Source organism: Lepidochelys kempii, chromosome 10, assembly GCF_965140285.1.
Source record: "Lepidochelys kempii isolate rLepKem1 chromosome 10, rLepKem1.hap1, whole genome shotgun sequence".
Taxonomy (NCBI): Eukaryota; Metazoa; Chordata; order Testudines; family Cheloniidae; genus Lepidochelys; species Lepidochelys kempii.
In genome coordinates this window covers 53910988-53937955 of record NC_136389.1, presented here as the reverse complement: position 1 = coordinate 53937955, position 26968 = coordinate 53910988, and the positions used below count along the sequence as shown (strand labels likewise).

Sequence of the window (26968 nt, the reverse complement as noted above, 5' to 3'; positions counted from 1 at the left end):
CCACACCGGCCCGCTCAGAGAATCCCACCCCTTCCCTCAGGGGGCGCTGCGGGGGCGGGGATTGATGGGCGGGAGTTCCCACCCCGAGCAGCCCGTCCCGTCCCGAGAGACAGAGCGGGGACGTGGGGGCGGCTCTCAGGCGGACTCCGGCCCAAGGCTGCTTGGTAGCAGCGTGGCCACGTCTGGGCTTCTTCAGAAGGCGCTTTGGTCGCCAGGGAGTTGCAGGGCTCTGGGCTCCTTTTATTTGGCGGTTGCTTATTTGGGCTGTTTTGTACTGGGCGACTTCAAGGCACAGTTAGTTTAAAACGGGTGTACCGTGTAGGCGTGGTGTTGGGCCCCTGCACAGGCAGTTCTCCGTCCCCCCTCCCCTTCAGTTAGGAAAACACACCCAAATTCATGAACTTTCTGGCCCGCCCACGTGCCAGTTTTTTGGTCCCACACTTGGGGTGCGCTTCAACCGTTCAACACAGAACTGTACCACATTGAGGCAAGAGACCCTGGGGATGGAGAGAGGGAGGATGCCCTTTTTTAACAACGTGAGTACACCCAGCTTTATTGTTTTCATATTTGGAATGCATTACTTACTGTTGTATGCAACAAAATTAGAACTACTGAAAAATGGAATTTGTATAAACAGCTCCTGCCTTCCCTCTGAATGGGGGGAGGGATAGCTCATTGAGCATTGGCCCGCTAAACCCAGGGTTGTGAGTTCAATCCTTGAGGGGGCCATTTGGGATCTGGGGCAAAAATTGGGGATTGGTCCTGCTTTGAGCAGGGGGTTGGATTAGATGACCTTCTGAGGTCCCTTCCAACCCTGCTATTCTAGGATTCTATGATGATTCCATGAAATGTGTTGGGCTTGTTTTGAAAGGTAGTGCCACTTTTTGCTCTCATGAGACTTGGCAACCCCATGTCCCCCCAGAACCACTGAGGGGAGACCTGCCTCCACCCTGTCCCGCTCCAAGGAGGGGCTGGGCCCCCTCAGTCTGGGCTGGGTGGCCCCCTGGATCTCCGGGCAAAGGGCGCCTCTGGGCATCCGGCCCAGCCTGGAGGAGAGGAGGGTGGGGCGAGCAGGGGAAAGGGATGGAGAAGAGGAGGTACACAGCAGGTGGGGGGGGGGTTAGATGAGGGGAGGAAAGAAGGCAGGCCCACTGACAGCAATTCTGGGCCCCAGGGCAGAATAGTCAATGGGCCCCCCACGCACACACAAGCCGTGCCCACGCAGACGCAGTCCACCTGACATTCGGGCGGTGCTATGTCTGTGTTGGCTAGTGCCCAGTGAGCTGCCGCCTGTGCTGCTGGGTGCGCTCTTCTGGCACGGTCAGGACTTCCATATGCCCACCCACTAAGGTTGCCAGCTGTCTAAACGAGCAGACCCAAAGACCCTTGCCCTGCCCCCTGCCTGCCCCTTCCCTGAGACCATGCCCTGTCCCACCCCTTCTCTGAGTCCCTGCCCCCTGCTCACCCCATCCCCCCTCTCTCCGATGTACTCCCCTACCCTCACTCATTTTCACCAGGCTGGGGCAGAGGGTTGGGTGCAGGAGGGGTGCGGGCTCTGGGATGGAGTTTGGGTACAGGAGGGGGTGAAGGGTGGGGCTCCAGGAGGATTTTTGGGTGTGGGAGGAGGTCTGGGGTGCTGGCTCTGGAGGGAGTTTGGGTGTGGGAGGGGGTGAGAGGTTGGGCTCTGGGAGGGAGTTTGGATGCGGGCTTTAGGTTGGGGCAGGGAGTTGTGGTACAGGAGGGAGTCAGGGGAGTGGTACTTACCTTGGACGGCTCCTGAAAGCGATTGGCACACCCCTCTGGCAACGGTTCCTAGGTGAGGGGCCCATGGAATATCTGGGCGACTGCCCCTGCAGCTCCCATTGGTCGCAGTACGGGCCAATGGGAGCTGTGGAGTTGGCACTCGGGGCAGGGGCCGTGCATGGATACTCCTTCCGCAGGGGCTGCAGGGACATGCTGGCTAGGTCCGTGAGCGGCACGGAGCAAGGGTGGGCAGGAAGCCTGCCTTAGCTCCACTGCCAGTGGCAGCCGCGGGCCCCTGCACCCTTTTAAATCGCCCAGGCCCCATGGCAATTGTCCCCTTTGCCCGCCCCCACCCCCATTGGCGGGCCTGAGAGGAGGGATGAAGCAGGCAGGGGGGCTGTGGGGGAAGAGGGTGGAGTGGAGGAGAGGAAGGACTTAGCAGGCAGCAGTGGGAGGGGATGGAGCAGGGATTGGAAGAGGCGGAGTGCAGGCTTATTGTACCTACCACATAGGATCCTCTTTCTTCCCTTGACTCCCTTTCAGGGGTGGTGGAATCTTCTTAACATTGGGGGGCCACGGGCACCCAAACTGTTGTTCCATCCCACAGTGCTGCCCCTTCCCCCAAGGCTCCTCCCCCCAAAGCCCCATTCCTGCACTGTCTCTTCCTCCCAAGAAACTCTCCCCCCTCCAGTTGTTCATCCTTATGGCCAGTAAAAAGTGGGAGGTCCATCACCCTCTGACCCCCACTGTTCTAGCACCCCTGCTCAGTTTCCTACAAGCACTCCCTTATGCCACTACCTTTTAATTTTCCACAGAGCCAGCTCAGCAGCCCTCCCTGTAAGAAATCAGCAGGGAATCACCCACTATGCATAGAGAAGAGTGCATCTCTGTCCTAATATTACAGCACTTAAGCTTTGAATAGAGAGAGAATTTTCTGAGAACTTACAGGTAAATTCATTATAGGAGTTTAAATTAATTTTAAATTAGGTCCTTTAAGAAATTTACCATTCTGTGTCTGCCCATTTCTTTATTAATAATGGAATAATACAACTCTTTCAACTTCCTATGTAGTTAAAACTCACTGCAATCTTGTGCATAAACTAAATTTCAACTTTTTAAAATTAATAGTAATTTTTTTCTATTATCCTTCAGAACTGAAAGTTTCCTCTTCAGTACAGGCTGAGCAATAACATTCTTCTATACTTGCAGGGGTTCTCAACCATTTGCTTTCTGAGGTTCCTCCCCAACACGCTGTAAAACCCCCCTGGCCCATCTGGAGTGGTAGGGGAGGGAGGGGGAATCGGAGTTCTGGTGGGTGGGGGCGGGCCCTCAGACATAGGCATAGTTTGACTTCTGTTTTGTTGGGGCAGGGCCAGGCAGGGCTTAGGCTAGCTCCGCACAGCGGGGTCTGGGGAGGGAGCGCAACCTAAACCCCACTGACTCAACTCAGCAGGCCACCCAGCCTGGGGGGAAAAGGGGGAGGGGAAAAAGGTGAAAACCACTCAGGGTGAAGGCAGGTGGTAGTTAGGAACTGTGTGCAGGTAGAGGTGTAGCTCAGGGTGCAGGGAGAGGGTAGCTTGGGGCTGTGTGCAGGCAGGGTGTAACTAGGGCAGGCTTCTCAAGTGCCAGGAGGTTTCCCTAGGGCCACAACAGCTTCCTGAGCCATGATGCAGGAGGCTGCAAAGCATCTGCCCTTCCCCCCACCTTCCCTGTTCCTCCTGGATGCACAGCCCTGCATGGCCCCTAGAGACAGGTATCATGCAAGTATTACTTGTCACAGCCTTCCAGATAGCTAAGTGTCATGTGAAAAGTGATTGATATTAACACGTCACTTTTCACAGTAATATTTTTATTATTGAGTCTGCAAAAAAACCCCTACATGAATAAATTACAGTGATGTGGATATGTATATGTGCTATTTATTTGCTTTTCCTAAAGTTAATCAAGTATTTTAGGAAGACGTGTCAGTGCGGCCACCAGCAAGAGTTGGTGGTCGCACTCTGAGGCCGCCAAAAAATTTGTTGTGAGTACCCCTGAACTAGGAGCTGTGTGCATGCAGGGAGTAGCTAGAGGCTCTGTGCAGGCAGGGGTGTAGCTCAGGTTACAGGGAGGGATTTAGGTAGGGGCTGTGGTCAGGAGGCCCCCTCTCTCATGGTTGCTACTCCCCAAGGGATCTGCCAGCCCCAGAGCCAGGTCTGTCTGCCTGGGTGGCTCTTACTGGGTCGAGCAGTCAAAGGGGGCAGGGAGCTGAGGAGCAGCTTCAGCCCTGGACACCAGGAGACTGGGATCACCACAGCTGCCCGCTCTATGGCACCAACCAGAGCAGCAGCTACCCTGACCTGACCTGGCCAGAGGAATGTGGCCTCCAAAGAGCGAGGAGGAGGGGTATTTGTGTGGAGCTGCCCTGGGACTGTCCCACTCTCGTTAAGGCACTGCAGTTTGAGGGGGGGCAAGGCCCCTCCATGCCCCTCCCAACTCTGCCCATGGGCTTGCGGCTTCTGCCCCGCCAGGCACTGGGGCTCAGGGCTTATGGCCCCCCTGAAACCAGCTGCAGATCCCCAGCTGAGAACTGCTGTTTTATAGTGAATTCCATGAAGAACTGCCCTTTTTAAAAAAAAAAAAAAAAAAGAGTACTTGTGGCACCTTAGAGACTAACCAATTTATTTGAGCATGAGCTTTCGTGAGCTACAGCTCACTTCATCGGATGCATGCCGTGGAAACTGCAGCAGACTTTATATACACAAAGAATATGAAACAATACCTCCTCCCACCCCACTGTCCTGCTGGTAATAGCTTATCTAAAGTGATTATCAGGTGGGCCATTTTGATAATCACTTTAGATAAGCTATTACCAGCAGGACAGTGGGGTGGGAGGAGGTATTTTTTCATATTCTTTGTGTATATAAAGTCTGCTGCAGTTTCCACGGCATGCATCCGATGAAGTGAGCTGTAGCTCACGAAAGCTCATGCTCAAATAAATTGGTTAGTCTCTAAGGTGCCACAAGTACTCCTTTTCTTTTTGCGAATACAGACTAACACGGCTGTTAATCTGAAACCTGCCCTTTTTAAGAATGGCTACCATCTTTCCATTATTAACGAGTGTGTGATTACAGCTGCCCTTTGCAAAAATGTTCTTTCAAAATGACCACCACGTCCCATTGTCTCCAGTAGGAGTGAGTGCCCCCATAAAACACTGAGATCCTCTGACAGCACCTTGTAACTATCAGCTCTTGTCTGTACATACAGGACCAGATAATGAAGAAGACTGGGACACCACCAGACTAATGCAGAGGTCAGAGATACAACTCAGAGGAAAGGAAAAGTACATGATTCCAGATCCAGTCTGCCCCTACTCCTGCTGCTGTGAGTAAAATGGTAGGCTTCAAAGGTACTTGGCCTGTCTGCCTTTCCTCTTCTCTAATATTCCTTAATATATATGGCAGCAAGTACAACTCTGATGTACAGCCACTGGCTGTATTCTTCAACTCTCTCCCCGCCCCTTTCCCTCACAGTCTCTTCAACTCAGCCTTACTCCATATTTGCCTTTCATATTGTCCCTCCTTCCTCTTCAGTGTTCCCTCTCACCCCACCATCTAGCTTATCCCTGCCTAACTAAACCCACCCAAACATGAAATAATGGAACTAAGTGACATTTGTTGCTATCACATTGTATGTGCATTGTATCCCTTTCCCTACCCTTCATGTGTCTTTTTTATTTAGACTGTAAACTTTTCAGGGCAAAGACTGTCTACTACTCTGTCCAATGCTTAACACCTTGGACCGCCATTCTTGGTTGTCCCATAGGCACTACCATAATAAAGCTGATTAAATAATAATAATGGAACAAGGGAATCTGTGAGATGAAAGACTGCAAGGTGGAGTGGAGAAGCATCCACTAATTCATCCCAGCACAAGGGTGCAGCCAACAGAAATGTTGGGAATCTCTGGCCTACTGCAAAGTGCAGTCTGATCCATTTATTCTCTGAGCTAGAAATCAGAAATCCTTTTTCAGTTTCAATCCTGTTCAAATCCCCCGTAATCATATTTTTTTTATTTCAAAAGGCCTGATTTACATCAATTCCTTTCCATAGAGTTATTTCTTTCACTGGAATAACATGAATTTTGACTTACCTGGATTCTCTTGAATCACAGACTCACGTAAACCCCCATGCACTTCAGTGATGCAGAATAATCAGGCACTAATAGCACTAGCTAGAGTAAGTAAATGCCTCAACTGCCAAAGCTTCCCCTACAAAGCTTTGTTAATATACATCATATTTTACTTGAACCAGCCTGTTATTTCAGTCTTGGGCCTGGTTGGAGGAAAGATGACCACCTACTCCACATTTCAACTCTGTGCAACCTTATCTTGACCTTCTTGGCCCAAATCTTCAAAGGTGTTTAAGCTCCTAGCTTCCATCGATTTCAATAGAAATTAGGAGCCTCAGTGCTTTGAGGCTCTGGGCCCTTGGCCTTGTGTGTATTCATTAGCACAGTCTATAATTCTAGGATCACATGCTATTTTTTCCATAGGATCCCTGTCTCATTCAGTGCACAGAATGGACCTGTTCTGTGGATGAATCAGGGTTATGTAGTGAAGCAGGTTGTTGTCTGTGGTACTCATGCATCGTTTGTTCAGAAGCGAAGGTTTGTACTAAATGAGAATTGTACCCAAAAAATTGTTAAAGTGATTAAATGCTGGTCTGGAGAGTTAGATTCTATCCTTGCCTCTACCACAGAGTTCCTTGGTGATGCTGGGCAAGCTACTTAAACCAAAACTTTTCACAGGTGGTCACAAATGCTTCAGTTTCTTGGTGCCTGGTGTGACACCCTGGGTTCTGATTTGCAGTACCGAGCACTCACATCTGCAACTGAAGTCTTGGGAGCTGTACTCTGAACACATGAAGCATGATATGCTAAGTACTTTGAAAAATCAGGTCCTAAATGTCTCAGAGTAGGCACCCAAAATTAGTAGATATTTCTGACCCTAATCTCTCTGTGCCTCAGTCAGTTCCACAAGTGTAAAAAGGGGGATAATAATACCCTCTCATCTCACAGAAGTGTTGTGAAATAAATACACACACATTTTTTTGAAGCACAAAGATACTGTAGAAAAGCCTATGAGGAAATTAATAATTCTGTCTTCAGAGCAGGGTTTGGATAGTGTGCAGTAAAAAAAAGGCATGGGCCACACATTAAACAAGGAGAAAACTAAATATTGAATAGCATCCATCCCCTGTACTGAATGTGGTTGGGATCCTGTGGAAAAAAATAGTACGAGATCATGTAATTAAAGACAGTATCATAATGGATACACACAAGGGGGCTGAATTAAACTTGCAGAGTCAACAGTAATCCTGGCATTTCCAACAGTTCAGTGCTTAACTTAATAATGTTCTTTTAAGGTAGTTTTTTGTGTGCAGTGGCTTCTCCACAATGCGATATCTACATACCTGAACCTGGACAGACTCTCTCTTCGTTACATGCCAGTACTGTTCTAGGATAACAGACCCTTGGATTCCAGTCCTCACAAGTGTTCACACTCCCTCTGCTAACATCCTTGATATTGTTATTGTTGAGTCTATATGTATCTAGTAATGTAGTGGGGTAAAGACATGCACCTAGATTCTTTACTATGCCTGACAGTGTCAAACGGTTGAACACTAAAAAACTGTATAGAGGTTTATTTGTTCAACAATCTACCATGACACATCTAGAGCTTGATTAACTTTGTACCTCTGTACAGCCACCAAGGAATAAATTTAACACGTAACACAATGCAGAAAATGAATATGATCCTAATGGAAAAAAATAATAAGACAAGTGTTTCCATTAGAAGCTGAAACTTTTATTACAGGATAACAGTACATAAAGCACATCTAAAATTGATGTGTTCAATGCACTTAATAAAGGTAATGTAATATTAAAGGTACAAGTTTCTAAGTACAATATAACAACATTCATATTAGAATGAAAATTGGAGTATTTAAAAGACAACATTAAATCTCTTATTTTTACAGTTGTATTTACAAAATGAATCAAAATACTTTTTCAGGACTCAGAGTAAAATAAACTGTTGAATATAAGCAGACTATTGTAAGAGTGAGTTTAAAAGAAGATTCAAGAAAGTGAAAAGTTAGGTGATAATGGGTAAAGATCATTAGCAAAGTTTTAATACAATACATTTTAACATTTCTCTTGATGGCTTATACTTTTATTGTGACTAGAAAAGGAATTTTTACATACTGTACACATTTACATGTACAGTATAATTTCATTTAAACTTGCATGTATTTACAGAAAAATGAGTATTACTCAATGAGGTTTGTGAAGTTCATGTGCTTAATCATCAAACCAACACACATTTGTAATCAGCACTTATTCTGGTCTCTTTACTTTAAACATTTAGTTACAGGAGAAAATATTACCAGAGGGTTTTGCATAATTGTTTAAGTTTAGTTGTTATATAAATCAGGGAGAACATTTTCCTAGCATAAAGTTTATGATGTATATGTTAGCAGATAAAAATTTAAGAGATCCTCCACTGATTGCTGTTTGAAAGTATCAAAAGGTGATGTAAATCAACAAGGGATTTAGAAATAAAATCATCATGGCTTGTATTTAAATAAGACTAACTCTGAAGGTTTTAAAAGTAATTGTCCTGATAGTGTTTGTAATTAAACTTTCTACTTATGAAAATATACCCATGGTGCAGTAAAGTTTGTATTTATTTTCAGGACAATAGTATGTTACTGTAAAAAAAATATTTTCCTTGGATTGAGGGTACAAAAGCAGTGCATGGAAGCCAAGAATCATGGCTTTAAAATTCACTACCTTCCCTTATCAAAAAGTGCAGTAAACAGAAACTTTACCTTTAATAAATTGCTCAAAAATCTTTGCTAAAGATCTTATAAATTCAGTAATATTACAGAAAAATTCTAATAAATATTTAAAAAGGTTAATTACCTCAGATATTTGATATCCATCAATTTTGTAAGAACTTAAATGACAATATTCGTGGGAGGAGAGAGTTGAAGCGAAGAGTAACTCCAAGTATGATTTCTAGATAAATAAAGGTATGTATAAAAATTCAGAAAATATCAAGTTCTCTGACTGACTGACTTCCACAAAGTCCATTTCTGCATTAACTTTAGGTGTCAAAGTTCATCCTTGGACATGCATGTGTCATTTTAATGAGAATCACATATGCATATATAAGGTCAGAATTTGGACATCAATGTTTCATGAAAGATTTACAGAACATTCCCATTGACAATAACTGGAATTAGGCATATAGGCATGATCATGTGACTTCTGGAATGGGAAGTGCCCTCCATTCCTGTTAGATTTAGGGGGAAGAAGGCACCCAGCACTTAGCAGGTTTAGGTCTATATCTATATCTCACATGGACTAACTGGAAAAGAGATCCCCCAGTTAACTACCTACTTCAACCCTTAAACTAGACAGCATTTTATACTGGGGAACTGGCTACATATTTTTCGTATGATGTGATATGCAGTGAAAGCATTTTAGCAACCCAATGGATAATAAACAGGACATAGCACATTTATCATAATATGAACATAGAAAAATATTTGATATCAAATATCTATTCTGTTGAAGTAATTTTCTCCTCATTAAATATACTACAGAATAATTTATATAATGGTACTATGTAGTTAAAGAGAAAAAACATGTCCCAGATCTAGTACTCTGATACAGGTACTTGTTGGACATATGTAGATTATATATATATATATATATGCTTGTGTGTGTGTGTATGTGTGTGTGTGTGTGTGTATATATATATACACACACATACATACACACGCATATATATGTTATAGACAGTGAAATTAACAAGACCCAAGGTGGTATTGTCTAGGAATAAAAGGGGTTTGTTTTTTTGTTCACAAAAGTAACTTATCTAGCACCACACATCAGAAAAAACACAAAAATAGCACACTCTAGTTCTAAACAGCTATGTCTAAAATAGATTATATAGTAAAACAGATATTATACAGCATAATGTGGTATTTGATAAACAGATAAATATTTGCACTGTGTAGGCTGTTTATAGCATAACTTTATCTATACAGAATGAAAGCAAAAAGTTAACCGTATAGAGGTGAGCAGAACAACATTAAATATGACTCAAAAGCAGAGACAAAGATAAAGTTGAAAGAACAGAGCAAGAGAAAATGTTTACAGGCCATTACAAATCCTTAAATTAATAGTAAAATAAGGAATTAGTTGCTGAAGTTTAAGAAAGCAGTAAACAAGAGATTGCATTTACATGCAGATGTCTAAAATTTGTATTTCTTTTTAAATCTATGCACAAAAAGTCATTTGTTTTTATTGCTTGACATTCAATTATGGCTAGAGTATTTTTAACCTTCTTTTTGTACTTTGGAAACAAGAATATGTTAAAGGTGCCATAAAAATGGACAACATTGAAATCAGTTTGCAAATAAACCTCCTAACACTGCAGTTCTTTATACATTTTAAAAAGCCTTGTCTGGGGTTTGTCATATGTTAAATATATTTAAATTGGGAAAATACACTGTAGCTTGAAGCCTCCCATTGGCCCAAACATCCAATACAAAAACACATCTCCATAAAAGGAGCAGGCAGACAATACAGTTACATATAAAGAAGCAGCCAGCTAATGTCCTAATAGTCAAAATATTTACCACTGTTCTTTCTATAAATTGTTTCAAAATTAAACACAAAAATGAGGAAAAATTTGGATTTAGAAAGATATTTACAGTACATATGTCTTTTGTGAAATAAAATTCACTGTATTGCTTATGAATTCTCTGCATTTAGGTATTATATAATTAAAGAGATTGCAAGTGCTTGTAAAATTTATGCATCTTTATTAAGATAGTTTAGGGGGAATTCAGTATATTAAGCAGATACAAACATGGAAAGCATGCGGATATTGCCTAAAAATAAAGTCTGATGTCATATATATTATGCCAAGCTAAACAACTTTCTTGTGAAGTGAAGCTCCAGAAGGTAATGAGATTGTGAGGAAAGATATCCAAGTGAATATTGAGGCAGCAAAATCTAAATGTAAAGAGTGTATATTGATTGCCTGCATAGTCAGAATATTTCATACATTTTTATTTTCACAATGTAAAGGGGCTAAACATTTCATGTGGCATCATGTTTTATTTCATATGTGGTTAGTCTACTTATTGCTCTAGAAGGTTATTGCTATATTCTACCTCTCATAAAGGCCAAAAAACCCAAACCCTCTGTCATTTGTCACTGGCAGTTCCATATATGGAATATAAAGGTAGAATACAGCTTTTATTGTGTTAAAATTCCTTTAAATACCTGAATAAAATTCAAAGAATGGAATAGATACTAGCAATTATCCTTTTATTAAATGTTATATATTTTCCCTCTTTACCTGGTGTCTTAACAGCATTATATTGGGCTGCTAAGGTACACAGTAATGGGAGCTGAGCGAATACTGCAGATATTTATCTATAAATGGTTATTTCAATTTTTAAAATTAATTTTTTCTATTGCATTTGGCTTCCTTGTATGTTTGCTTTCCCTGAACATTCCACCAAATAATTTAAGTGGCAGGAATATTCATGCAAATGTCACATTAATATTCAAACATGTTCATAGAAGGTGAATTTTAAAGTAATATATATTAATCATAAAAATCCAATTCTAAGAGGTGCACTCCTCCAATTAGGAAAAAGAAATATACTGAGTGTCCTAGGTGTCACAATCAAAACCAGCCAACACAGCTAAAATTTCAAACATTGAATACTCAGAGAAAACTCCTTATCACTAATTATTTCAGATTATTATACAGTAATTTTTCCTACAACAAATATTGATAAAATCCATTATCTGCCTGTGGGAGACTCAAATACAGAGCTGAACTGTAGAATAAATGATTAATTACAAACTGTGTGCACAGTTTTAGTAGTAACCCGGTTTCTGTATCTGTTTAAGAGTCCCTAACTCTGAAGACTAGGGAAGGTCTAAGCCAATCATTAGTAGACCTGGGCAAATTTTTTTTGACCCAAACTTTTTTTTTTGAGAAATATGCAGACTTGTTTTTGTGAACTCATGTTGATTTGGTTGCATTGTTTGCTTTGGAATACATATATTTTTAAAATCCAAATACTTTGACATTTCTGAAAAAAAATTGTCTCGGTTGAAAATGACTTTTGAAATTTGTTTTAATTTTATTTCAAAATATTCAAGCATTTTTAAAAACTTTTTGATTTGCCAAAAATTTCAAACATTTTCATTGTCAGTCTAATCCAAATGATTTTTTCCTTCTGACTGCTCAAAATTGCTAACGAATCAAAAAATCCATTGTTTACCCTTTATCATCAGAGAGTCCAGGAAAATACATGCACCAATGTCTGGGGCACTGAAATACAGAGGTAAAATTTATCTTGTAAACTGTACACATTGAACAGAAGTTGTGAATGATTTGCAAATATGAACAGAAGGATGTCAACCATTTCAGTAAATATCTTTAGACCTCTACCTTAGTCTTTACTCGTTCAGGATCAGCATTAGGGATTCTCTTCTAACAAAAATAAAAGAGAATGAGATCTGATCAAGAGACCAACCTTCTTAGGCAATTTTCTGTCTTAAAACTAAACCTGCATGCATTAGATAATCAACTGCATAAGCTTGTAGAGTGGTTACTTTAGACAGATTTCACTAGATTTATTTTTTTACATAAATGTAGAATTGGGATTCGTGTTATACAAGCGAAGAAAAAATGAAAACTCCCAAGAAAATGGAGAAATGATGCTTTTTAAAAGAATCATTTAAATCACATAGGTAAGATTTTGAGAAATCACTCTTCTTGCCCTGATTAAAGAGTCTCAAAATCTTGCCCATTGCATTTGTAATTTTTTACTTGTTTTTATTTTAGGTACAAAAGAAAGCAAAGCAACTCCATCAATTCTGCAGGGCTTCCAGAACCCAATATAGACATACTGTATTTGAAAAATCTTACACTAAATCCATAGAGTTTTGGCATTGACAGATTAGACTTTTCTGTTTCCTGCTACTACTGCAATTGCTGTAAGACTTAGATGTGGAAATGCAAAGATGTAGGTAGCTACAGTGCTTCTTTAAATGACATATTTTTGGTTTACAGTGAAGCACATAGAGCAACAGCAGGGAAGGTCTAATAACTTGTTCTCCAGGTATTCTTCTGGTTTTAATGGTGTTCTGTGCTATATGACTCAATGTAAAGATTGAATAATCATAGCATTTCCACACATATTATAGTGCATATGAAAAACTGAGTTCTCTTTGATAATTATAATTTAAACATTGAAGATTCATTTTTTGTTACAAAACACTCCTATGATTAAAAAATGGTGAACAGTGGGTCCTGAAATGAAATTTGAAGAATGATTTGTTTTCCAAGAATGTTTACAAAATTCTGTATGATTTTTAAAGTTCTATTTCTTCCTTTCTTTAATTTTTCATTAAATAAGACTGATGAGCAATGGGCTGGAAACTCAAATGAGGCACACATGGAGAGTTTAGACACATAAGAGTTCTACACAGTTCACTTGTGCCTTGGAGGGATGATGATATATTTTTCAAAAAGCAATTTGTCCCAGTAGTACTGGCCACCCTGTTGAAGAGTTTTAGTTGATCCCTGAGCACATTAGTTTCTGACTCTTAAACCCAACTCTGAAATAATAGGGCTTCTAGTGTTGATAACAAGATGGATTGTCATTCACAGTTAAGTCAATCATAAGGTGCTTATTTATTTACCCTTTTCGTCACCAATCAGCACAAAGAACTGTCAGAAAATAACTTTTATTTCTCTTTTTGAATAAAAGAAGGGCACAAAATGATTAAACAATTTTTATGACAGTGGCTTTAGGATTATTATCTGGCTGCCCCTCAACAACAAACAAGTGATTCAATCGACATTCCTTAGGAAAAAAAAGTAAAAAAAAAATCCTGTACAAATATGTATTTTTCCCTGAGGGATAAGGTTACACCCGCAAGTGCTCTATGTACATATTGCACTATAGAGGAATGAAGAACATGTGCAAAAAAGCAACAATGATCAAAGCTTACTAATCAATCCTTGTAATCATGATTCTGCTATGTTGTCTTGCATTTTGGAATGTCGTAACACAAATAGCTATATTCCTTTAATTAAAAACATAAAAAAAAAGAGGAGGAAATAAAACAAACCCCCCACACCTCTACTATGGCACATTCAATGAAATAAAAAGTTTTCCAAAGACAAATAGACAAATTCCATCAACAAAGTAATACAAAGTTCGTTCTTTTGTTTTTTGTTTTTGTTTTTTAGAAAAATTACATTACTTTCTTTCATTGTTTCACATTACAAAATCTTTTTTTTTTTAATCTTTACACAAATCACATTTTATTGCAGGAATATTTCAAGTGCCATCAAATATTTATAGAAGGGTTAAAAAAATAGAAGTCTCTCTAAAGTGGTCCAGACAAGGCTTTGTATAGAATAAATCTTTTTTCCACCTTCTATTTTTGAGTTAAGTATTTTGAATACATTTTTTATTCCACTGACAGCCTAGAAGCAGACACACACACATTCATGCATGTGTGCACACACACTCAGACCTTGGTCTCCATACTAGGATACATAAACTTTATAAAGAAAAACCAAACTTAAGAACAGCATCTCACATCACCTCATCCAATAGTTATTAAAAAGATGAACAGCATCAGTCACAAAAGTACATCAGAGTGGACCAACTGACACTGTACGGTAGTACCTCTTCTTTAAGAAAGCTTGAGAATGTTTCTTTGCCTTAGAACAGAAAACTGGATAGATGTCAACAACCCAAGACAATTTCTTTACAAATTATAAGGAGCAGCTCACTTAAGAGGAATAATTATTCCAATATCTTCAGCTATTCTCTGTAATGTCACTTTTTTTTGTGGTAGTGAGTTGGGAAGACTACAAAAGTTTCATACATCTGACATTCATTCACAGAGCATGAATGTGTATTTCAACTTGATATACTGCTGAACTTCTGGTCTTAGGCCCTTCAGAGGTTCTTAACAGACATAAGTCATCTGCCAATGTCCTGTTCCTATACTGTAGATTCATTATGACTAGCTATATTTAGAATCATTCAACATCCCCTCACAAAAAGGCTCTTTGGCAGCAGTAGTCTTTAAGTACATCTACCGCCCTGTTATCCTCAGAAAAAAAATCAGCCATCTTGACTACTAACAGTGATTAGGAAAGCACACTTATGTCAGGTGTACACTAATGGCCTGATTTTACAAGGTGCTGAGCACTCAGCAGCTCCCACTGAAGACAGTGAGAGCTGTGAGGGGTGCAACATTTTTGAAAATCAGACCACAAGTTATACGGCTTTCAGTTAGGGCTCTACTTGGCTTCTGGAGCAAACGTAATTGCTCCTGCAATTTTGTGTTCCCAAACAGTTGCATCTAGCAGCTAGATGTCAAATATCCCATCTGTTTGCACTCACAGACAAGGTAAAGTACTATTTACCAGAAAAAAAAAAGAAGGTAATGACAGAAAAAGGCCCAAAAATATTTAGCACGGTTACCTTACTTACTGTCAAACACAGGGTTTGTCTTTCACTCCTTGGAAAAGGTCAAGTCTTACTTACATTAGCTGACACTGGAATTAAGTTTAGTTGATCTTTAAGGGGCTAGCACCTGAGGCTGGTCACATTCAGAAATCTTTTGTTAGTAAAAAGCCTGCTTTAAATTAAATCCACAAATGCACAGATCAGAACGGAAATGCCACGTCAGACTAGTTATTCCAATAAAGTAAACAATGATTCCAGAAAACGCAAACTAAAAAGAACTGAGAGATGCATTTGACTGTTTTTCGCAGATACATTTTTCTGGGTCATTTTAAAGATTAGGGGCTCAATCCAAAGCTCCTTGCTTTGACTGTAAGGGGCTCTGGATCGAATCCTTGATGGTGAATGACTCTTGTGGGGGGCATGCAGGAGGGAATGAATGGTGAATGCTATACTCCTCCATGCTCTTTGACAATGCCCACTCATAACTTCAGCCTTTGCATTCATGAAAGTACAGGGACTTCTCCCTAAGTCTCCATGGGCACATCACTGTGAAGCAGGTGTAGAGAAGGTGAAGCACTGTCCCATCTCTGTCAGCTAGCAGAGCAGGATAGGGACACTAGGGAAGTAGAATGTGCCATCGGAGGCACAATCCATTAGAGTGTAGCAGCTCCATACAGACCCCAATGTGGGTCGCTGGTTAAATGCAATAATTCAAGCCTACGTGAGAGATGCTCAAATTATAAAAAAGGGAACACTTTATTTTGCCCATAATAACCCATTATCCTAATTCTCCCCTTAAAACAGTTTTACATCTGTGTAGCTCCATCTTCTCCAATTACTCCTCAGTTAACACAGTGTGAGAGGAGCATTAGGCCCCATAGATTTAAAGAGACACAGTCAACTTGAAAATCATTTGTCTGGAGGGTTTTTTTCTTAATAGTTACTGGCAACAACTACAGTGACTACAAATGAAATGTTAGTGAAAAAATATTCCTCTGTCTTATTAGTTTACTTTGTCTATATACAAAAAACTGTCATATGCACAATTTCACTGTTTTCCATACCCAGTTAGTTTCTACTTTGCTGAAAAGGCCCTTATTAACCTTAACGAACAGAGAAGCATAAAACCTTAAGAATTTTAATAAAACAACAACAGGCAATACTATTTAAAAATGTACTCTATACAAATGAATTTGAAAGACAAAAAACTTAATTTTATTAACATTCAAGTTGGCAGTGTCCCTTTAACACAATGTGTTGGAATGACTGCTATTAATTGTTAAAGTGCAGAGGCTCCAATTTGTCCAGGTAAATATACCATTCCTGCCATTTCAGTTTTAAAGAAAAAAAGGATTAAGTAGGTTTACCTGGGAAGTTGTTTAGGTATTTTATATATATACTTTACCACACAGATTAGTCACATACCAAAATCTTTTATTTAAATCTCTCTCCCTATCTCCTTCCTACACTAAAAAGAAAAAAAGTGATCATAGGAAAAGGAGCAGGGGCTGGATGGGTAGTGTAAAAACAATTACAGTGTGATCTTATACTCACACCAATCTTAGAAAATAAAGTTATTCATATTTTGGAGCATGCTGCCACTTCACAAGGTCTTTGGGGCATGAGCTGCCCTTTATTATATCTTTGTACAGTGCCTAGCAGAATATGGTGATAGCCCTTAGGTGCTACTCCAATTTGTTAATAACTTTAAGAAACTGTCTATATGGGAAAATGCAAAGTTTCACTTTGTTTCCATATAGCCCCAATTCAACACCCCAGTTGCTTCCAATTCAAAGGAGGCGGTTCCAGCTTTGCAGTGACTATTAAATGCCATTTCAGGCAAGCCACAGCTGCATAACACTTCTAACATGGGTGTAGACAACCGGGGACTAAACATTTAGGGATTGCATTAATAAATAAAGAAAACTGAATTTTGAACAGATTGTACATCTCACTTTATAATAAGTGGATAAATTTAATCCAAAATGACTCAAAGTGATAGTCAGTGGTTATATTATGATGTTTTATCTCTGGCTTCCCATATAAAACAGAAGTTGTCTACATTCCTGTCAGGCTTCATCCAATCTCAGAAGTACCATCGGAATGACACTGAGGCAGAAATTGGCTTTCCAGTGGCTGACTGAGGGCAGAGAGTTTGCCAAAGAAGAATTCCTGGATTAACATTCTGGTTCAATTGAGCTGGAAGATCAGGCTGCAATCCTAAAACTACTTTTCCAAATAAATATAGGGAGGGCTCCCTTCTCGTTCAAGCTAGATAACTTACCCTTAACGTTGTTTAATATGGCTCTCTCATTCAGAATTAATTTAATATTTTTAATTCTGACTTTTCTCCTCCTTTGGGACAAAATTCTGCCATCCATATTCAGGCAAAACTCCTTGTAAAGGGAATGGTAATTTGCATAAATAAAGACGGCAAAATTTGGCCCCTTATTAGTATAATGCATGGATCACAATCATTTTTGGAATTACACAACGTATGTTTATCATCTTACTGCTCATTCTATAGTCCACTCTCATGATTTTCGGGTTTCATGTAGAATATAAAATGCCTGCTTTCTACCAAAAGGATTGTGCCTTTATTTTATCAGTTTGCACTTATTTGATAAGCCTTAGAGAGTGCTTCTTTCCAAATAAACCTAGCTGTTTCTAGAGCCATACATATGTGCTCTAAAAGCAAAGGACTTCTCTGTTGTGCTGTGCTGGAGAAAATTGCTGGATTTTGAAAAACAGCCTGCTGAAGTCAATAACAAAATTCTCAGTGACTTCAATGGGACTAGGCTTTTGCTTTAAGTGCATTGTTTACCATGTGGAGTTTAAAAGTATATAACAGTATATATAACATACACACACACACACATATAATATATATATATATATATATATATATATATATATATATATATATATATATATATATTAGTATATGAGTATGTGTATATATTACACTCTGGTCAACATTTTCAAACATGGGTTCATAGAGTTGGGCATCCATACCCATATTTATACACCACAATTAAAGGCCCGATTTTCAAGGGTGCTTCACACTTGCAGCTGTGATTGACCTGCAGATGCTCAGCAAATTCTTGGCTGTGGGTGCTTGGCACTTCTGAAAAATCAGGGCTTTTATTTCAGAGGCTAAATATGGATTTAGATGTGCAATTTTAAACACACAGATTTGAAACTTTTGGGTTGTGTATAAAAATAAAAGCACCCTTTAAAAAGCAGCTGAGAAGCTAATTTGATTTTAGAAAATGTTCATCATTTTCAGACTCTAAAAATCAATGTCTTCATTTCAGGATGTGACCAGCCTGTCTTGAAAAGTAATGTTGAAAACAGCAGCATAAATACCTTCCAATGTATCAGTACCTTCCAAACCTTTTTCAGTTAAACTTGAATTTCTGGTGCACATGCAACACGACAATGAACACACTAGCATTTAATTTAAAGAAAAAGGTGCAAAATGAAAGTGCCTTATCAATTCAACAAGAAAAGCTATACCAGTAACTACTTTTTATATTAATTAAAACAATATATAAACATTATCTCTTTTTCTATATATAGTCTTCATGCCCATTTACCCTGTAATATATTATAATGCTATTGTTGCTATTGCTATGGACCCTTTTCGTGCCATTCTGCCTACTGGCAATCAATGGTAGATGAAAAATATTGTCCTTCATGAAACAATGAGCAAGTTGTGCAAACTGATGCTGAAACCTCTGCAGTACACACCAGTCGCTGGACTCTGCTGGGATCAACAAATTGATTGTTCTGTTGAAAGTCTGTGGGCAGTGAACTACAAGGAAAAAGAAACCTTCTGAGTTTAGTACCCTCATTCTGTGTAAACAGAGGTCAAAGATCGAGAAGTCAAGACAGAAAAAGGGTCCATATTTGTAGGCATAATGGAAATCATATGCATGAGAAAAACAAGTTCAACTTTGTTTCATTGTTTCCCATCCTTTGCCTGACCCCGACCGCCAAAAGATGTGCAGTGTGTTGGCTCCCTAGGTCTGTGCAGGGCCATATAAAGTGTCTTGGTTTTCTTTCTTTTTTTTCTTTTCTTTTTAACGTTTGTACTTCAGACATTCTAGAAGTGCTTAGGTGATATATTTACCCATCAATTTGCATTGCTGGCTCAAATTCTGAAGTGAACAACTCCTTGTACAATGGAGGAAAATGAAGTCGCACAATGTCTGGGTATATTGCTTTAAATGCCATAAGTTTTTCTGTATGTCGTCCACACAGTGCTCTTAAAGTAGACACTTTGCATATTAACTAGAAGAAAAACACACAAGAAAAATACAGTCATACACAAAACAGGCTCTCTTCTCTGATTTTGCTTTTAGGATCAACCACTTCTAGTTTACCTTGATTGTTTTCCTTAAAGATGAATTTTAGCAGCTAAAAGATGCACTTGCTTGTTTGATTCAAAGAGAGGAAATCATTAAACAGCACGGATTTTTTTGGGGCCTAATTCCACTTCTGTAGTAGGGCTGAAATAATAACCTGTGTGGCAAAAACATTCACTGGGGTAGTTGTGGGAACAGAGAGGGAAGGTATAAAGAGAGGAGACACTTGACGGCTTTTCATGAAGCTCAAAGTTAAAATTAGATTTCTCTAACCACTCTAGTTCTCTCTCCCCTCTACCTCAACCCTTTCTTCCCCCCTCTGGGTTCTCTTAGGAAGTGGTTGAAACTAGGCAGGCTGGATTTTGAACAAGCAAGTCTAGAAAAGGAGAGGGATACAAAGGCCAGATGAGAGCTGTTAGACAGTAATTATGCTGCTGTTACTAGTGTAGAATGCTTTCATGTTCAGAGGATGAGGCATAGTTTTTGGTGCTCACCTTTGTTAGAATTCCATCTTCTCGGTGATTCTTCTGCAGGACGTGCTGAAGTGCTAGCTGAATCTTCTGTTGGAGTTTTTCGATTTTTATCTTCTCCTGAAGCCATGAACGATCTAAATGTAAAGCAAGTGAATACTTCTGATGTTGCACACTGGCATCACAATATGCATAGAAATGTTCTTCGAGCCTATGCTACATTCATCTTTCCTGTTGCCAACCTCCCTTCCATTCCAGTGGAGTTTTATACAGGAGGTATTAGAGGATCTCGGCAAGCTTGAACCATATTTGTTAATGTGTCACATGCTCATAAGACTGTATTACAGAATATACAAAATTAAGCTAGCAATATTTTCATCCTGGAGATGACGAGATTATGTGATGAATGACTAACCAAAGGATTTTTGTTGCAAGGTTTTCTTTTTGACATGCAGAAAACAATTGAAACAAATAGTTTTAAGAAAAGCATATTTAAAAGAAATCATTCCTGTGCACTTCTTGGCAACCCAGGAGCATTACATCTGACATCGCCAAGGTGGCAGAACCAAACAATTCTGTGGTTCTTGCACTAAGAAAACACAACACTAAATACACTTGAGCTGCCAAATGGCAGGACAATGTAGCTACCATTCTGCAAATCAGGGGACACCTGCCACCCTTATTCACATGGTAGTATCTTTTGCTCCTCGAGGAGATCCATTAGTTTCAATGGAACTATTCACAGAGACATGTACAACTCAACAGGGACTAAGGGCAACAAAATTTGGGCATATATTAGGATGACTCATTTGAGCAAAATTACCCTTGCACCCACCTTTAAATATATCTGTTAAAGTAAAATCCAGAGTAGGAAATGATTAGGGAAGGGGCATACAAGAAGGTGATTACATTACATGCTTACGGGTTGCCTACCAGATTATCATTAAGGCATACTCCATAATAAAACCATCACTAGGTTCCATCAGACAAATGTAGAGTGATATTTTACATCTTACCTGCAGACATTAAAACAAATGCAGAAAACAAAGCAATCTCATCTTCTGTCAGGTGCATAGAACATAAGCTCTTTCCAAATTCAAACACAAAACTAATGAAGTCTTCACAACCTGCCAAAAGGAAGGTATGTATCATTCAGGATTTCTGAGGAGACTGCTTCAAAGTGATGGCACAGTTATTTTATTCTGAGGGAGGAGGCTAATGGATGTGAAATACCTACAAGACCAGGGCTCCTCTCTGTAAAGAAGTATGGATTGATGGTAGTTGTATCATAAAGTTGAAGCTAGTAGCCCATTATGGGCCATTTTTATACACCTCCAACTTCCCCCAATCTTCCTGAAGTTTTGTATCTTTTTCTGGTAAATTTGGTAAAAAGCAGATCATTTTATAACTTAAAGTCATTTAATAGACGTGAACTACCACTACACTTTCCAAATATCTAAACAATTTTTGGCTGACTTGATCTCTAGATGACTTGGCCTAAAATTTTAATATTGGTTTTGTTTTATTGATGAAGGAAGTGCCTTTGGTATTTTTGGGAGGGATTGCAGGGAAATGCATAAGGAGCTGTTTTAAAGTGTATCAAGAGCAACTGTACTATATATGTTCATAAAAATAAAATGACCTCCATCTGACTCCAGCTGCTGGGTGGTGCCAGAGGGTGAGGCAGGAAAAGGAGGAAGGAAGAGAAAGGAGACCGGGGGTGGGGTGGGGCAGGAGTATGGGAAAAATCATGAATATAATGGGTTGGGGACCTAGCAGACATGAATTGGGATAGGGGTGGCTCCCAACCTCGAAATGGGACTAGCTCTAGAAGATCCAAGAGGAGCAGGAACATCAGAGGAGACAGGACACTAATGAGGCAGGACAATAGTGATGAAGTGGAGTGCAGGGGAACCCAAAAACATAGACGGCAAATGAAATAGGATAGAGGAGATAGCCATGGAAGAAGATGCAGGGAACTGAGGGAGGCATATATAGGATGTATGCACAGGGAAATATGGAAAGAGGAGGACAGGGAAAAGCAGAGTGCTGCAAGGTTTTGATGTGGATAGGAGCCTCCCCATCTCTTCTTCCTTTCCCTTCCACCCCCATCTGCCATGCAGGTATAACTCAGATTACCACCACTATCACACATGCTTCCTACAATCTGCAGGAGGGGAGCCCCGCTTTAGAGGGCCTTGGAGGATTTGTTGGAACTGGGCTTTCCCCCGCAGATCTTATACACCAACCTGATTTAGACTTTTTGGTGCTCATGGAGAAAAAAATTAAAAAGTTAAGGTTGAAAGTATATTTTGGTGGAGTCCAGCTAGCAGCCCGCATACAATATTACTACCTGAACTGTTCATGTCCATACTTTGTACCTTTGGGTATTTTAAATACATGCAGAATATCTGTAAAATGATACAGCCAGTTCTTCACTGCCATATTATCCTTCAGCACTCAATGTTATCTTATCCAGCTTACACCCCATACACAAACTTAATAGTATCTCCCAGATAAAACTGGCAAAAATATACACAAAAGGTCAAAATGGCAAATTACTGGGAAATTGAAAAAAAATTCAATTTTTATTCAAGTGATCTACTTCCAATAATCTCACAGCAATGTTATTTTCATCTTTGTGTATATACGTTCTTGAAAGATTAAAAAGAAGACCAGGAGCTTTGAAAGGATAACATTGTGGTGTCCAAATTCACCCAAGAAATTGCTTTTCTGTATAGTTAGAATGTATCAAATATTACTCCAGTTATCAAATCTGGGTGCCTAAACTGAACGCATATTCAGATTAGCACTGACCTGTTTAAAACAGATATCTGGGTGCCTGATCTGAACACTAAGGGCCCAATTCTGCATTCTGTTACATGATTTCAATTTCCATTGAACTCAACTGGTCCCCAAATTTAGTCAACCAACTTTAAAAAGTGGACCCATACATAGTACCTTACATAATAAGCAATCCAAGACTAGATTTTGAGTTACCTTTAAACTTTTCCCTTTGTAAGCCTAACACAGTGTTTAAGTCCCAGTCTATTTTTTGTACATGGTCCTCTTTCAGTTTCTAACCTCTTTTCTACTTGTTTTTATACAGAGTACTTGAGATTTTCTTACCTAATGACTTGAAAACATCTGGGCTAGCGTACTTGCCGTCAAAGTATACTGTATTGTTTTGGGAGTCAAAGGCACGGCACATTCTGATAAACACAACCTCTAAAGATCCTAAATGCAAACAATACACAGAGTTGATTACACAGAGTTAATTATTTTAACAGAGATTTCAGTTACAAAATGGAAGAACTTTTTAAAAAGGGATTTTAAAATGTAATCTAGACTGCATTCAATATAGGTCCAGTACTCTACTGGTTTCTGCTGTTATAACTGAGAACGGTTTGATTTACCATGAGCATTAAAAGAAATCTCTAAAAAGTTAGTTACATTAGAATAAATCCAGTGTCCCTCCATTGAAGTCAAGGCAATTAAATTGGATTTACACTGGTGAACATATAAGAACTTCTCCATTTATTTGTAAACCACATCATTTGTATAATATCTTCCTTATAACAAAGTCTGAACTTCTGCCTTGAAAAGAGCTATTCACTGTTATCAAAACAAAATCAGAAATCTATATTATGTTCTAGACCCAGCCATTTGTACCCACTCAATACTTCCACTGTTTCTAATGGAAGCTCCACACAGATACATACACACACACACACACACTTCCATCCAGAACATCTAAGATGAACACATGTATCCAAGGAAAGAGCTATAAAACTTGTGTTTTTCAGTACAACCTAACAAGGAAATATCTGAAGTCAAAACTGGCTTCAATCATTTTACTTACATAACATTTCCCTAGGTTAAAAGCTCGTTAGAAGCAGGCCTCAATTCACCAACATACCTGCTTTTAAAAGCACGATTTGATCATTTTGACACAGTTCCATAAAGCCATCAATGCGTTTGGCAAACTCCACGACATACTGTATAGCTTCTGTTATTTTGACTGCACATAACTGCCACATTACCTCCCTCTGCTGTTGAAGAGAAAGGGATAAATCACTATTCAAGCTTGTGTAAGCCACTTTTCATAAAGGAAAATGAAGTTAAAAAGCAAAGCAGAGCTCCCAACCCTCGCCAACATTCATGAGTACAATTTAGGAGGCAGAGAGGGTAAACAAGCCTCATAGAGGCATATGTATACGTGCAGCACTCATTTACTGTTGGCAGTGAGATCTAGGCTGGGACTTCTTGTCTCAAGAGACAGATTCTCCCCTCAGACGCCTGGGTACTGCTTCCAGTGATTTACACTAGAATTGTATGCGTGCAACAGAAGGCAGAACTGGACCCAACAGACATAACTAAGCTCTCAAAAGCAATTCCATGCTTCTTACCAAGTACTCTGTTTCCTACTGAATTTAAATCAAACAAGGAGATCTTAAAATATATATATCCCATATTATTTATGGTATTGGTATCCAGTCATTTGCACCACAAATGCCTCAATTTAGAATGAAACTACTTATGTAGTATAAAAACTGGGACTTTTTAATACGATAAACGTTCTGCAGAGAACACAAGAAATATTTATCTGAACAATAGTGGGTTTAATACTACTTCCCAAGAACTGTTTCACTGGTAAGTGCTTTGTGACGTTCAGATGGAAGGTGCTATGGAAATACAAACACTAATTAAGCATCACAAAACCTTTGAGGAGGACAGCATTGTGCTACCCATTGTACAGGTACACCAAGGCACTGTGAAATTAAGTGACTTGTCCACAGTTGCAGAGTGACTCAAAGGCAAAACTGTAAACAGAAACCAGGAATCCTTACACCCAGTTCTAGGATTTTATTCTCCAAACAGAAATGCACTATCTTAAATAATAATTAACCTTGCACATTACATATTAAGCAGCCAGTGCAATTTAGGGGCCAGATTACAGCATGGCCCTATATTGTCATGCAAGAATGAAAACAGGAATAAGACACTTGCATTCTATTCCCTGGTGCAGCCTCCTTGCACTGTGGCTGGAAGTGCAGAGAACTGGGCAATCCTTCCCTTCCCTCACCCATCAAATGGTGGGCAGAGCCTCTGCTGCACTTCCCAAAGCTCTGGCCAGAGCAGCTGAGCTGGCAGAAGGGTTGAGTCCTTTACCAAGAGTAAAAGGTTCTTTAAGCCAGATAAATAAAAAGAAAACAAGCGAGAAAAAGTGGGACCGCTAAACACTGAGGATGGGGTAGAGATTAAAGAATTTAGATTTGGCCCGACACCTAAATGAGTGCTTTGCCTTAGTTTTAATATGGGTAATGAGGAGCTTGGAGGCAGTGGCAGGGTGGCTAATGGGAACAAGGAGTTGGAAGTAGAAACTACCACATATGAGATGGCAGGCAAACTCAAACAGCATAATGGGACCATATTGGGTAGCCCAGATAATCTCCATCCAAGAATATTAAAGGAACTGGCACAGGAAATTGTAAGCTGAATAGCAAGGAATTTTAATCAATCTGTAGACTATGACTGGAGAATTGCAAGTACAGTACCTATATTTGAGAAAGGGGGGGAAAAAAGTGATCTGGGAAACCACAGGCCCATTAGTTTGAGCTCAATTATATGCAAGGTCTTGGAACAAATTTTGAAAGAGAGAGTAGTTAAGGACATACAGGTAAACAATAATTGGGATAAAATACAACCTGGGATTACAAAAGGTAGATTGTGCCAGACCAATCCGATCTCTTTCTTTGAGAAGATAACTGATTTTCAAGACAAAGGAAATGCAGTAGGTCTACCTGGATTTCAGTAAAGCATTTGATACAGTTCCACATGGAAAATTATTAGTTAAACTGGAGAAGATGGAGATTAATACAAGAATCAAAAGGTGGGTAAGGAACTGATTAAAGGAGAGACTACAATGGGTCATGCTGAAAGATGAACTGTCAAGCTAGAAAGGGGTTACTAATGGAAATCCTCAGGGATTGATCTTTTGACTGATATTATTTAACATTTCCATTAAATGATCTTGGCAAAAAAAATAGAAATGAGCTAGTAACATTTGCAGATGACACAAAGTTTGGAGGTGTTGCCAATATGGAGGAGGAGCAGAATATCATACAAGAAGATTTGGATGACCTAGAAAACAGGAGTAACAGAAATGGGATGAAATTTAATAGCGCGAAGTGCAAGGTCATTTACTTATGGACTAACAACAACAATTTTTGCTGTAAGCTGAGGATGTATCAGCTGGAAGTGACAGAGGAGGAGAAAGACTTGGCTGTATCAGTCAATCACAGGATGATTATCAGACGTGACTATGAAAAAGGCTAATGTGAACCTAGGATGCATCAGGCAAGGTATTTCCAGTAGACATAGGGAAGTGTTATTACCATTATACAAGGCACTGGTGAGACCTCATCTAGAATACTAAGTCCAATTCTGGTCTCCCATGTTTAAGAAGATGAATTCAAACTGCAACAGATGCAGAGAAGGACTACTAGGATGATCAGAAGAATGGAGAACCGACCTTACGCGAGGAGACTTCTGGAGCTTGCAGGAGGTCAGACTAGGTGATCATGATGGTGCCTTCGGGCTGCACAGTCTATGAGTATTATACTTCTGCTTAGGGCTAGAAGTAGAATGATTGTCCCCAAGCGTGAGGAGCAGGAACAGAAGTATGACTCGGAAACCCAGTGTCAAGAATGAGGGCCTGCAGCAGAGCTAGTCTCAAGCCCCCTCATCAGTACAGCTGGCCTGCAGCAGGCTGCTTGATTAGCCACGCAACCGGATTTGCTGTTGA

The 26968-nt window shown here is 39.7% G+C and overlaps 1 protein-coding gene and 1 long non-coding RNA gene across 4 annotated transcripts in view; one reads left to right on the top strand and one right to left on the bottom strand.

Moving 5' to 3' along the window:
* The first annotated feature begins 9 nt into the window (after positions 1-9).
* LOC140894863 (uncharacterized) lies at positions 10-8455 on the top strand. Its single transcript, XR_012153966.1, has 3 exons — positions 10-536; positions 2559-2691; positions 4990-8455. It is a non-coding gene; the product is annotated as an uncharacterized LOC140894863 (long non-coding RNA).
* Positions 7730-26968, bottom strand: part of RORA (RAR related orphan receptor A) — a 545340-nt gene continuing 526101 nt past the window's right edge. For 2 of the 3 annotated variants that reach the window (XM_073303639.2, XM_073303636.2), the window contains exons 7-12: positions 24080-24212; positions 23290-23397; positions 21177-21287; positions 20185-20297; positions 19456-19616; positions 7730-8805 (exon numbers count right to left, since the gene is read on the bottom strand). In XM_073303639.2, the coding sequence (XP_073159740.1) occupies positions 8745-8805; positions 19456-19616; positions 20185-20297; positions 21177-21287; positions 23290-23397; positions 24080-24212 (687 nt within the window). In that variant the 3' untranslated portion in view covers positions 7730-8744. The remainder of the gene's footprint in view (positions 8806-19455; positions 19617-20184; positions 20298-21176; positions 21288-23289; positions 23398-24079; positions 24213-26968) is intronic. The other variant, XM_073303637.2, reaches the window with a different exon arrangement.